The 14,087-nt window shown below is 40.8% G+C and overlaps 1 protein-coding gene across 4 annotated transcripts in view; it reads right to left on the bottom strand.

Moving 5' to 3' along the window:
• Positions 1-11,309: 11,309 nt before the first annotated feature.
• Positions 11,310-14,087, bottom strand: part of nckap1 (NCK-associated protein 1) — a 218,777-nt gene continuing 215,999 nt past the window's right edge. For all 4 annotated transcript variants that reach the window (XM_043693453.2, XM_043693454.2, XM_043693456.2 and 1 more), the window contains 2 exons: positions 13,399-13,488; positions 11,310-12,276 (listed from right to left, as the gene is read on the bottom strand). In XM_043693453.2, the coding sequence (XP_043549388.1) occupies positions 12,160-12,276; positions 13,399-13,488 (207 nt within the window). In that variant the 3' untranslated portion in view covers positions 11,310-12,159. The remainder of the gene's footprint in view (positions 12,277-13,398; positions 13,489-14,087) is intronic.

The following is a 14,087-nucleotide window of genomic DNA, read 5'->3' as shown; positions in this document are numbered from 1 at the left end:
AAAAAATAGTCTATGTCTCTATTTGCTCTTCCAAAGTGCATGACCTCATACTTTTCCACATTGTCTTTCATCTGCCACTTCTTTGCCCACCCTCCTAGTCTAAGTCCTTCTACATTCTGGATCAGTGGTGCTGGAAGAGCACAGCAGTTCAGGCAGCATCCAACGAGCAGCAAAATCGACATTTTGGGCAAAAGCCCTTCATCAGGAATAAAGGCAGGGAGCCTGAAGCGTGGAGCGATAAGCTAGGGGAGGGTGGGGGCGGGGAGAGAGTAGCATAGAGTACAATGGGTGAGTGGGGGAGGAGATGAAGGTGATAGGTCAGGGAGGAGAGGGTGGAGTGGATAGGTGGAAAAGGAGCTAGGCAGGTCGGACAAGTCCAGACAAGTCAAGGGGACAGTGCGGAGCTGGAAGTTTGAACCTAGGATGAGGTGGGGGAAGGGGAAATGAGGAAGCTGTTGAAGTCCACATTGATGCCCTGGGGTTGAAGTGTTCCGAGGCGGAAGATGAGGCATTCTTCCTCCAGGCGTCTGGTGGTGAGGGAGCGGCGGTGAAGGAGGCCCAGGACCTCCATGTCCTCGGCAGAGTGGGAGGGGGAGTTGAAATGTTCGGCCACGGGGCGGTTTGGTTGATTGGTGCGGGTGTCTCGGAGATGTTCCCTAAAGCGCTCTGCTAGGAGGCGCCCAGTCTCCCCAATGTAGAGGAGACCGCATCGGGAGCAACGGATACAATAAATGATATTGGTGGATGAGCAGGTAAAACTTTGATGGATGTGGAAGGCACCTTTAGGGCCTTGGATGGAGGTGAGGGAGGAGGTGTGGGCACAGGTTTTACAGTTCCTGCGGTGGCAGGGGAAAGTGCCAGGATGGGAGGGTGGGTCGTAGGGGGGGGCGTGGACCTGACCAGGTAGTCACGGAGGGAACGGTCTTTGCGGAAGGCGGAAAGGGGTGGAGAGGGAAATATATCCCTGGTAGTGGGGTCTTTTTGGAGGTGGCGGAAATGTTGGCGGATGATTTGGTTTATGCGAAGGTTTGTAGGGTGGAAGGTGAGCACCAGGGGCGTTCTGTCCTTGTTACGGTTGGAGGGGTGGGGTCTGAGGGCGGAGGTGTGGGATGTGGAGAGATGCGTTGGAGGGCATCTTTAACCACGTGGGAAGGGAAATTGCAGTCTCTAAAGAAGGAGGCCATCTGGTGTGTTCTATGGTGGAACTGGTCCTCCTGGGAGCAGATACGGCGGAGGCGGAGGAATTGGGAATACGGGATGGCATTTTTGCAAGAGATAGGGTGGGAAGAGATGTAATCCAGGTAGCTGTGGGAGTCGGTGGGTTTGTTAAAAATGTCAGTGTCAAGTCGGTCGTCACTAATGGAGATGGAGAGGTACAGGAAGGGGAGGGATGTGTCAGAGATGGTCCAGTAAATTTAAGATCAGGGTGGAATGTGTTGGTGAAGTTGATGAATTGCTCAACCTCCTTGCGGGAGCACGAGGTGGCGCCAATGCAGCCATCAATGTAGCGGAGGAAGAGGTGGGAGTGGTGCCAGTGTAATTACGGAAGATCAACTGTTCTATGTAGCCAACAAAGAGACAGGCATAGCTGGGGCCCATACGTGTGCCCATGGCTACCCCTTTGGTCTGGAGGAAGTGGGAGGATTCAAAGGAGAAATTGTTAAGGGTGAGGACCAGTTCGGCCAAACGAATGAGAGTGTCGGTGGAAGGGTACTGATGGGGACGTCTGGAGACGAAAACACGGAGGGCTTGGAGGCCCTGGTCATGGCGGATGGAGGTGGAGAGGGATTGGATATCCATGGTGAAGATGTTGTAAAAAATGTCAGTGTCAAGTCGGTCGTCACTAATTGTAAAAAATGCAAGTCCTTCTACAGCCTCACAACATCCTGATGAAGGAGCAGCACTCCGAAAGCTAGAGCTTCCAAATAAACCTGGTGGACTATAATCTGGTGTTGTGTGATTTTTAACTTTGTCCACCCCAGTCCAACACCAGCACCTCCAAATCACTTCTACAGCCTTGCTACTTCTGCAACACGACCTATCCTTCCATCTATTTTTGTGTCATCTGCAAGCTTAGTAAAAATGCTCTCAATCCCTTCATCCAGATTGTTAATGTTTAATGTGAATAATTGTGGTCCCAACTTTGCCAGTCACCGGCGGTCATCCTGAAAAGACCCCTTTATCCCTAATCGGTGCCTCTTGCCAGTCAGTCAATCTACTATCCATGCCAGTATCTTGCCTCTAACCTTATTTTGTAGCCTCCTACGCAGCGCTTGTCAAAGGACTTCAGGAAATTCAAATAAATCATGTCCACCGGCTCTCCTTGTTCTAACTTGCTCATTACTTACTCAAAGAATTCTAACAGATTTGTCAAACATGACCACCCCTTGTCAAAGCTTTGCTGACTCAGCCCTATTTTACCATGAACTTCCAACTACTCTGCAATCTAATTCTTAATAATGGAATCTAAAATCTAATGAATGACCAATACCAGGCTAACCGGCCTCTTATTATCTACCTTTTGCCTACCTCCCTTCTTAAATAGAGGTATTACATTAGCCATTTCCAGTCCTTTAAGTTTCTCCCTGACTCCAAAGATCTCAGAAAGATCACCACTAATGCCTCTATAATCTCCTCAGCTAACTCTTTCAGAACCTTGAGACACAGTCCATCTAGTCCGGGTGATTTATCCACCTTCTCTTTATTTATGATCATGACACTCACCTCTTCCCCGGACTCTAGATTCTGGTATGCTGCTGGTGACTTCCACTGTGAAACCTGCATGTCCTTGGCGGAGTGGGAGGGGGAAGTTAAAGTGTTCAGCCACGGGGTGGTTGGGTTGGTTGGTGCGGGTATCCCAGAGGTGTTCTCTGAAACATTCTGCAAGTGGGCGCCCTGTCTCCCCAATGTAGAGGAGACCACATCGGGTGCAGTGGATGCAGTAAATGATGTGAGTGGAGGTGCAGGTGGATTTGTGACGGATATGGAAGGATCCCTTGGGGCCTTGGAGGGAAGTGGGGGGGGGGGGGGGGGGGAAAGTGTGGATGCAAGTTTTGCATTTCTTGCGGTTGCAGGGGAAAGTGCCGGGAGTGGAGGTTGAGTTGGTGTTGACCTGATCAGCACCAACCCAATAATAATTCCTCTACCTTAAGCTCCATAATCAAGGCTGCCCTCATTACTAAATCCAGAATTGTCTGTTCCCTTTTGGCTCTTCACAAGCTGTTTCAAAGGATAGTCTCTTAGACACTCCACAATTTCCTTTTCTTGAGATCCACCACCAATCTGATGTTTCCAGTCCTTCTGCATATTGAAGAATTGTGATAGTGCCTTTCTTACATGCCTTTTCTACCTCCCGATTTATTTTCTTCCCCACATCCTGACTAATCCGATCAGGGTTTTTCTCCTTTGTGGTTCCTCAACTCTACCCACATAGATTCTACACCTTCCAATTCTATATCATTTCTGGCTATCAACTTCATCGCATTCTTACCAATAAAGCAAACCCTCTCCCTCTGCCCATTTGCCAGTCCTTTTGATAGGATGTGTATTCTTGTATATTTAATTCCCAGCCCTGATCCTTTTGCAGCTACATCTCAGCAATACTTGCATCATCATACCTGCCAAGTTTAATCTGCGCAGTAGGCTCATTTATTGAAGCACAACCACCTCAGTCTTGTGTTTACTACCCCATTCTTGTAGCTAACCCCTTACCTTCTGTGCCTGAAGTTGGTCTCCTGATCCTTTGCATACTCTGTCCTGGAAACTTTAATAACCTCTGATCAGCCCTCCCCCTCCTTTAGCTTTTTCAATACTTTTCCATGCATCTGAAGCCAAACCAGCTCCACCCCAACCCAACTATTTAGTTTCAATCCCTATCTACAACCCGAGTTGTGATTTGCCAGGACTTTGGTCCCAGCATGATTCAGGTGGAACCCTTTCCATCAGAACAGCTCCATCCTTCCCCAGTATTGGTGCTAATGTCCCATGAATTCCAAGCCTGTCTCTCCCACACCAATCTTTCAGCCATGCATTTACTTCTTCAACCTGGTTGACCAGGAGCCAATTTGGTCATTGTTCAGGTAGTAATCCAGAGATTAACACCTTTTTGATTCTCCTTTTTAATTTAGCCCCTGACTGCTCATCTTCCCTCAGCAGAACCTCTCCTCTTTCTACCTATATTGTTGGTACCCACATGGACCACAGCCACAGGATCTTTCCTGTCCCAATCCAATTTGCTGTACAGCCCAGATCCTGAAATTGGGCATCAGGTGGGCAAACAGGCTTGTGGTCTGTTTCAGCTGCTGGATGGAACTTTTCAGAGCTATCAAAATGTGACCACAGCTTTCAGAGCAGCTTGTTGGATGTAAACTTTGTATTTGCATTCTCAGTGAGATAAGAGTCTTAATTTTTTTTTTTAAATTGCAGGATAGAAATATGGATTCTACTTTCTTTCTTCTCTTGTCCTGAACTAAATTGGACTTCTCTGCAGTTTTCACCAAGTCATGTTTGTATAAAAGTGCTCACATTTATAAAATATCACATTTTCCTAATGCTCTAAAGGACTTCATAAGCAATTAAATATGATTACGGTGCATTTTAAATGAGACAAGAGCAAAAATCCAAATGCAAAATTTTAAAAATAATGTTCACATGATGCAAGTATGGCTGGCTGGGCTAGCACTTATTGTTTCTAAGGCAGTTATGAGTTAACCATCTTGCTGTGGGTCTGGAATGATTTTTAGGGCAGCAAAGGATGGCAGATTTCCTTCCTGCCAAGATATTAGTGAATGAGGTAGGTTTTTATGGCAATCAGGTAATAGCTGCATGGCCACTGTTCAGTCAGCACTTCATCGAATTCAAAATCCATCATCTGCCAAGGTAGGATTTCAACCCATATCTTCAGAAAACTGGCCTGGGGTTCTGGCTAATGAGCCCACTGGCATTACTACAATGAAACCACCTCCTCTATGGGTAAGGAAGTCATTAGCAGCATAACTTTGAATACATCTCCACTTCAAGGAACTGGAACAGTGGTACCATGCTTCCATCCTTCCTTAAGGAGGTTATCACACACCATTGCTGTGGCGGGAATGCTCAGGATGTCAATTGTGGGCATCGGAGGCAGGAGGCTGGGATGCAGAAGAGAGAATAATTGTGAAAGAGGGTAACTCAACATGTACGTGTTGTGGTGATTACAGAATGGGAGGGAAAGAGGTATTGCATTTGCTGAAAATCAGAAACAAAAACAAATTGCTGGACAAGATCAGCAGGTCTGGCAGCATCTGTGAACCAAACTCAGAGTTAATGCTTTGGGTCTAATGACCCTCTTTTTTTCCCACAGATGTTGCCAGATCTGCTGATCTTGTCCAGCAATTTCTGTTTTTGTTTCCGATTTCCAGCATACACACTTCATTCAGTTTTTCGTTTATACTTAAATGGTTGCCATTAGGCTAGTATTTTTAATCCTTGATTTTTGTTGAACTCTACATTCCCCATCTGCCGTGGTAGGATTCAAACCCATGGCACTCGGAACATCGCCCAAGGTTTTGCATTATTAATCTGGTGATGGATTAACTTCACACCATCATGACAGAGTGGGGGAGGCAGAAAGGAACATGAAGGTTTGAGGGAGTTACTTAAATCAAAAGGCTGATTTCACCAATACACCTGTTTTGTTTTCCTTCTTATTCAAATTGCAAGTGAAAAGTAGCTACCACCATATACTTTTCTTTCTGGCTCTAGTAGCAGCCTCTACTTGTGTGTGATGTGAGGTGCTTCAAGGGCAAATCACACTAAACGGACTAATACAGAACTGGTTAAAAATAGATGTTAGCAGAAATCACGTAGAAAGCACATCTTGACCAACTGTTGCAACTAAATATCTTGGCCACCACGTCACACAAGCTGTAAAGATTCACCTTAATTTCAGTCATGTTCTATGGTTTCATAATCTGTGCAAGAGCTGCTCGCTTCACAGCCTGGACTGTGAAATGCCAACGTCATTATCCTATACACCACATTGCCTTCCGAGCATCAAAGTCAGTATACATGGAAACCCCTACTGACATTTATTTTTCTCTTGTTGGATTTCCTTGCATCACCCATGGCCAACAGGGTCTACCACCAATGTTGACATAAAATAGGCCAATAGGTATAAGAGAACAATCTGGAGTAAAACATACAATATGTGAGGTTTTTTTTGGAGTCTGAGCAACAGTTCTGGTGCTTCACAACATCATGGGGCTATCTTTAGTAATTTATCATTAAAAGGTTTTGGGGTGCCCACGGATTAATAGTTTACAAAAATGAATATTGGCTGCAGTGCCCTTCAAAAGAAACATGGATTTCAAGGTTAATAACTAAATAACAACATACTAGTAGGAAACCAGAACTTTGTAAAAAGGGAAAATCTCACGTCAATGTTTTATTGCAAACTTGAAATCCCAATGAAATTTTGTTCATCTGTTATTGCCCAACCTTTGATAACCATCTAATGAAGAGATGGTTCTCATAGGCTACGACAGGTCAAGCAAAATGGAACGTTGAGTGGTGTCTCTTGTGATGCACAAACACAAGGCCAATAGAGTGCTATATCTTGTAGCATAACAGCCTTAACTGTTTTCATTAAGGGAAAGTCTGCATGAAAAAATCCACTGTTCTGTCAACACCATGGAAACTGGAAGATCTTTTCATTGGCCAATATTCTATTGGCTATACACTGAGCTGCCAACATCAATATGTGTTTTTGCATCAAGGCTTCTGGAAGTCTTTCCTTACTTGTTTGTGTACCTACCACAGTGATGTTATCTATCCACACAACTGGCTCGTCATGACTGTGGCTGAAAGTGTTGCATTGCTAAGCATTTATTCCTCAATTCCAACATGGTATGCAAAGTAGACTGGTGCTTGCTTCAAATAACATTTCCTAGATAATTTCCTACTTAACCATGTTGAAACATGAAGTATTAATGGAAAAAACTTGCACTGATGTACCCTGAAACATTCACATCCTCATCCATCACAGTAATGAAATACTGTTGAATTATAATCAATTTTGTAATATAGGGAAACAAATCAGCCAATTTGCACATGACCAAATGGTAATGACATTAACACCCTTGTGATCTGCTTTTGGTTAAGCTGGTTAAATGGATAGGTACTGGCCAGGTTACCAGATCACCTGCTTATCCTTGAACAGCATCATCAGTTGATAAACAAAATCATAGTTTAACATCTCATCTGAAAGCTCACACCATCAATAATATTACACACTCTTCAGTGCTGTGAAGAAATAGCCGTCAAAATCATGTGGTTAAGACTTTAGAAGACAAGATTTCAAAGAACAGAATCCAAATTGAAATTGAGTTGGATATCTGATCAAAAGTTATTACCAGTTAGAAAGTCAAATCCAGAAATAATCACAATGTGTTGTATGTTAAATTCATTCATTCTGAAGTTGAGTTCAGTCACTTTTTACAAGGTGCTCTACTATTAGTGCAAATTCTGGTAGCTTCTTTGTATCTATCCTCATAGTGATATACATCGATAATGTTGCTCTGTATTTAAATTACTAATGTGGGCAAGTGCTCTGAAAGTGGGATTGAAACTTCAGGTCTTTCTATCTGGTTAGGTCTATCACCATCTCAGGACATGCTAAAGTGTGTTACAGGTAATTAAGTACTTTTAAAGTGCAGTTACTCTTATAATGAGGAAAATGCAGCAGTAAGTGTCACACAGCAAACTATGAAAAATAGCAAAATAGTAATGATCAGTTTTTTTTAGTGAAATTGATTGAACAATTAATATTTTGCACCTGCTCCAGAGATGTGTCTCAACACATTTGAACTGATTGATTAAATTAACTATAATTCCCTCCTTGAAATGATGGTTGTTCTGCCTTTGGATTGTGTTGTAATTGTCACTGTTGAGGGCAATATATCCTGAACAATGTCATGGGTGGCTTAACTGGGAGTGGCTAGATTCATGAAAGCAGCAACTTCTGTCCAGAAATGGTTGTCCTTTCTCTTTCATTTGAGTCTTTCCTAATCTTGTTCTGAATGATGGAAATCATGTTTAGATATTCTTCTCAAGTGACTTAAAAACATGAGTCAAACAGTGGAAAGCACTAATGTTACAATGTGGCCAATGTATTTTATTGCCAACTTGGTTTTGAAACCTTTGATTTTGATACAGACTGTTGGTTACATGCATCATTACTGTTATATTTGCCTGTAAAGGCCAAAGTAAAATCCAAAGCATTGTGCTTTAACTTTCTTGCAAGATGCTAGCTTATTTTCCTTGCTTTAATGTCTCTGCAGAGGTCTAGAGATCGAATGATAAATCACATTCTCAAAACACTTAGGTTGCCTTGAGGACAGCAACTCCAATACCAAGAAGCTCAACATCACCCAGGACACAGTAGCCCACTTGATTGTATAAAGTGATGAATGGGGTGCCATTCACATTCTTCACCACCAGCACACGATGGCTGCAGTTTGCACCATCGAAAAGTGCATCACAGCAACTTTTTCAGCAGCAGTTTATAACCCTGCAATTTGTACCAGTTGGAACAAAGGCATATGAGAACGCCACTGCCTGTAACTGCCTTCCCACATCATGCATCATCCTGATTTGGAAACTTATCACCATTCTTTTATCTTAGATCAGATCAAAATCCTGGCATTCCCTACACAACAGCACTACGTGTACCTAGAGTATACTGACAACGATGATTCAAGATGATGGCTCACCATCATCTTTTTAAGGGTAATTAGAGATGGGAAATGAATGCTGGTTTTGCTTGTATTGACTGTAACTGATGAAAGAATAGAAAAAGACTGTGCATAGAATTTGAAAGGGTACGGTTTGAGCTCAGCAGATAAAAAGGCTAAGAGCATTAAATCAATGTCCTTGCTAGTTTTCTTTCATTAACATGAGGCGCATTAAACATGGCATTATTTAGTATTTATCTCTGATGTTCCCCACCGGTGCAGAATATTCCCAAGATAAATATTAAACAAAAAAAGAATGACTGGCTCACTGACCAACATAATACACTTGGAGACAATGGAAAAATTAGATGTGAGAAACAAAGTTGTGCAAGTTTGAGCTGATATTGGAAATATATTATCCATTTAAAACATTGGCTTCGAACACCTTTCCACCAAGAAGCATGATAAAAATGCTCACTTACCTTGAAGGCTTTTCTAATGAGTCAGCTCACGATCATACACTCAGTTACAGCCCCTAAACCAGTCAGTATATGATCAGAACCAGAAACTGACCCCCACTCCTCTGAACCAATCAGCATATGGTCAGCACACAATCCGCTTTTCAGAAGCAGTAAATATGATTACTCCTTAGCACTGAGCACATGATCAGCTCAAAGACAGTGAGTACTGCTTAGCAGTGAAGCCAAATGCCCCTGAACCAGGCAGCATGATTATTGTGGAAACAGTAAGAAACAAACTGTTCCTGAATCAAATAAACATAGGACAGATGTTTCATCCAGGCTAATTGTTTTTCAGATTTATTTCCCAAACTGTCAAAAGCAGTGCACAATATCATGAAATTCTAAGCACAAATAATGTTTGGAGATCATTGTTGGAATCTGGCCTCCCCCACAAACTGACCACATCTTCAAATTAAACTTAGAGCCATGATAAGTTTCCATGAATGGATCTCATTTGAGGACCTTCAAGCAATATACATTATTGTTCAGAATACACATTTAACAATTTGGATGAAGGAATTGAATGTAATATCTCCAAAATTGCAGACAACACTAAACTGGATGGCAGTGTGTGCTGTAAGAACCATGCTAAGAGGTTGCAGGGTAACTTGGACAGGCTGGCTGAGTGGGAAAACACATGATGTGGATAACTGAGGTTATTCATTTTGGTGGGAAAAAACAGGAAGGCAGATTATCTGAAGGATGGCAGTTTAGGAAAAGGTGAGGTGTGGGATGAATATTCCCAACATTGGAGAAATCCAGAACTAGGGGTCACAGTCTAAGAATAAAGGGGTAGGTCATTCAGGACTGAGGAAGAATTTTTTCCACTCAGAGTTGTGAACTTGTGAGGCAGTTGTTAGATATATGCAAGAGGGAGCTGGACATGGCCCTTGTGACTAAACAGATCAAGGGGTATGGAGAGGAAATGGGTGTGGGATATTGAATGGTGCTGCAGGTTCGAAGGGCTGAATGGCTTACTCCTGAACCTATTTTCTATGTTTAGATTAGATTAGATTACTTAGTGTGGAAACAGGCCCTTCGGCCCAACAAGTCCACACCGACCCGCCGAAGCACAACCCACCCATTCCCCTACATTTACCCCTTTACCTAACACTACGGGCAATTTAGCATGGCCAATTCACTTGACCTGCACATCTTTGGACTGTGGGAGGAAACCGGAGCACACGGAGGAAACCCATGCAGACACGGGGAGAATGTGCAAACTCCACACAGTCAGTTCGCCTGAATTGGGAATTGAACCCGGGTCTCTAGCGCTGTGAGGCAGCAGTGCTAACCACTCTGCCACCGTTTCTAAGCAGCCTTTTAATATGCAACTTTTCTGTATTAGATGTGAAAAATTAAAAACCTAATTACAGACCATTACAATAAGCAAATGGTTTTGTATAGTTTTTTTAGGTCATTTTCAGTAACTCACAGGTGATATATTAGACATTGATTAAAATGCTTATTTTTGACGTTATTTCCAGCTGCATTAATAAAATTGCACTGGATTATCACTCAAATATCTTAAGAAATGTTTAATTACAACTTTTAAAAATGTTCTAAATGCTTCCTATTGCACTGGTTGACAGTAAACTTTTACACACGTCAATATGCTAAATGAGTTTAAACAGAACTTTGAGGAGGAAACAAAACTGGTAATAACAGGTATAATTTTGAACACAATCTGTACTCAGAAAACCAATTGCTATTAAAGTAGACGTTTTGGCCATGACTACTCCTGAGGTAAGGTGGTTATCGTCTTTTAATGTGAAGGGGATACATAAATTAGATTGAAAATAAAAAGGAAGGAGAGTAGCAAGTTTCTCTTTGAGTAATTTCAAAGTCATTGTACTTATGTCTACAACCAAACATAAAAGCTAGTTCAGCCTCTTGAATTCAGTGCTTCAGTTTTACCCATTTAACACTAATAGTCTATAGTCCAACTGGTTTTGTATCAGACTGAATGTGTAATCTACACTTTAGATCAGCTGAATAACTAAGTATTTACATACATGCACCATTCTGTCAAAATCAAGTAGGTATTACACTTAAAATAAACATTCTTTGTTGTGAATGTGAAGTAACCTGGTGTTTTATTGTTTGTTATGGAAGATACACTAAAACTTGAAAAATGTAAAACATATAAAAGAGGTTAAGGGCTGCCATTTTATCAATATGTGATAAATATTCATACAGTCAGTCATACCATACAACAGGGTACAATGGTAGTGTGAATTTCAACAAGCTCTCCACTGAAGTTAGTTTTATAAAAAAAATTATACTATGCTTTATACAAACATCACTTCTGTTGTTCATAGAGTAATGCGCAGTGGATTGCTAGAATTGTTTTGGAGGTTTCAGCATTCCTATAGAATTTGTAGATATTACATAATGTATTCCAGAGTAACTAATATAGCAATTATTTAAAATTAAAGGAAACAGAATTATCATAATAAATCCACATAAATGCAAATAATAACCCAGCTATCCCATTTACCGTCAAAGAAGAATGACAAGAACAAATTTTTTCTTGCCTTATCTGAAATAATTTACACACAGAAGGAAGCAAGAACATCATCTTCAAATAACAACTAGATGAATTTTCCTCTGCATTTCAATACTTTAAGGAAGATGTCTTCAAATCAGCAGTTTCTTGTATACAACTGCTTTTTTAAAAACGTAATCAACATTGTAGTGTAATTTAAACAAATTAGCTGCTATTTTAAAGTAAAATCATTCTGCTTTGCCACTATTCAGCAAATCGTCAAGCATACCAATAACATAATATAAACCACTGCTCTACAATGTATGTTTATGAAAAATGATTCCATCTCATGACTATAAAGTGAAACAATTCTACAGTTATTAGCTTGTAAACCAGCACTGCAGAACATTTAGTTAAATTGCCTCCAGTAAATACCAATTTATGCAGATGATGTGACACTTTGCTTGTAGACAGCATGGTAAGCATTTCGCAGGAGGACATAAGGAAAGCAAGATTCCAGCAAGTCCATTGTCAGGAAAGGAGACTCTTGTACAATCTGAGGAAAATTCCCAACATATGTCAGCGATAATTATATACAATGTGACATTTCAATCAGTCTTTCAAACAACCAAAGGCGGCCAGACTGTTGCTATGCTTTTACAGAAGTACAAACAAACCACAAGAAGCCACAACAAAACTCGGGTTGGCAGCTCAGCAAAACCACCAAAAATATTACAAACACTTTGTCTTTACAAGATCATGCCATGTAAAGTGCAAAGTTAAAATAAACAATGTGGGTAATTTTTCAAACACAGACAAGCTGGTTGTTTGCAGATGGTCTCATGACATAAAACAGGACTGCTGAATACAAGCAATTAGCCTGGGCACCTAAATTTGGTTGGATCTAAATATGATTGTAATACAATTCAACTTGCGAACGACAATCTCTCTAAAATCAGGAAAAAAGCTTGTATGTTAAAAAAAAAGCTGATTTACTGTACTATTTGGATAGGGTTTACAATTACAATCAATGATGCATTCTGTGACTACAGGAAATCCCCAGGTTATGAACGAGTTCCATTTTTAAATCTGTTTGCAAGTCGAATTTGTATGCAAGTTGGAGCAGTTAAGTACAGTTCACATCTAGTGTCAATTAGTTATATGTTTGTCTTAGTATAGAGTATATATTTTACCTAAAACATTTTTAAATATAATACAGTAATAATAAATGTAACTACAGTACAGTGCAGTGTTTTGAGTGTTGTGCAAAGTAGTCCGCCTGTTCATTAGTATAACTCATTGTGTGTAACGCTACTTTATTAAAATAATAGGCTTTACGGATATCGGTTCCTAAGTCAGACGTTCGTAACCTGAGGAAGGCCTGTATTTACAATAAGAGATAGGCTAGCATAGTATTGTTCATATGTTGCCAATGGACCTCAGAAGCACCAGGTCATTGGAATTTGACTGAGCTACAAATGACTCCACAAATTCAGGTTGCAAAAATATTTTGAAAACAAGATGACTCCACTAAGTTCGAGCTGAATATTAGGCACAGGCCCAATGGGGACATCTTTTGCCAATGTTCAATTTCACTAATTTTATGAAATTTCTACACTTTTAACATGACTGCACACAGTCATGTTAAAACGTACCAACACAATACCTTGATACTCACCATATCAAGCAGAAGATAAACAGATTCTCTGTTTCTAGTAGTTGTTTTGTCAGTCTCTTGTCCTATTTTTAGCAAACTTGAAGATGCAAGCTGTAGAAGAAACAAAAAAAAATCAGCTGAAGTACACCTAGTGTGCTTATTTGAACAGTGTAATTTTAACAAAATAGTGTCAATAATCAATTTATGCATTTAAGAATCAGAAACAACCAAAACAAGTTTTGGAAATGTCCAGACAAATCATAAATTATGTTAAAATGGCCACTTAGTCAAATAAAAGTTCTGTACATAAACACACAACATCTAATAAATAAAACAGGGAATTAGAAGTACAAATTTAGTTTAAAGATTATGATGCAGCAACCATTAAAGAGGTCTGGATCAGTGGTGCTGGAAGAGCACAGCAATTCAGGAAGCATCCGAGGACAGGCAAAGAGGTCTGACAACTATCTATGGTGTAAGGCTACGTATTCTCGGCTCTTGAATTGTGAGAAAGCTCAGGAAATATGGGAAAGGGTAAAGTGAGACCTCAGAAGCACCAGGTCATTGGAATTTGACTGAGCTACAAATTGATGAATGACAGAACAGCATTTTAGGATTCGAGGCAGTAGAAACATTCTGGCTAAAGAACAAGAACAGAAATAATTGCAAAACACTGACAGTTGTCCAAAAACCACCTGACAACAGTGATA

The sequence above is a fragment of the Chiloscyllium plagiosum genome, unplaced genomic scaffold (assembly GCF_037043375.1).
Source record: "Chiloscyllium plagiosum isolate Xiang-an unplaced genomic scaffold, Cpla_swu_hap1 HiC_scaffold_7, whole genome shotgun sequence".
Taxonomy (NCBI): Eukaryota; Metazoa; Chordata; class Chondrichthyes; order Orectolobiformes; family Hemiscylliidae; genus Chiloscyllium; species Chiloscyllium plagiosum.
This window is presented reverse-complemented; position numbering and strand designations above follow the sequence as displayed.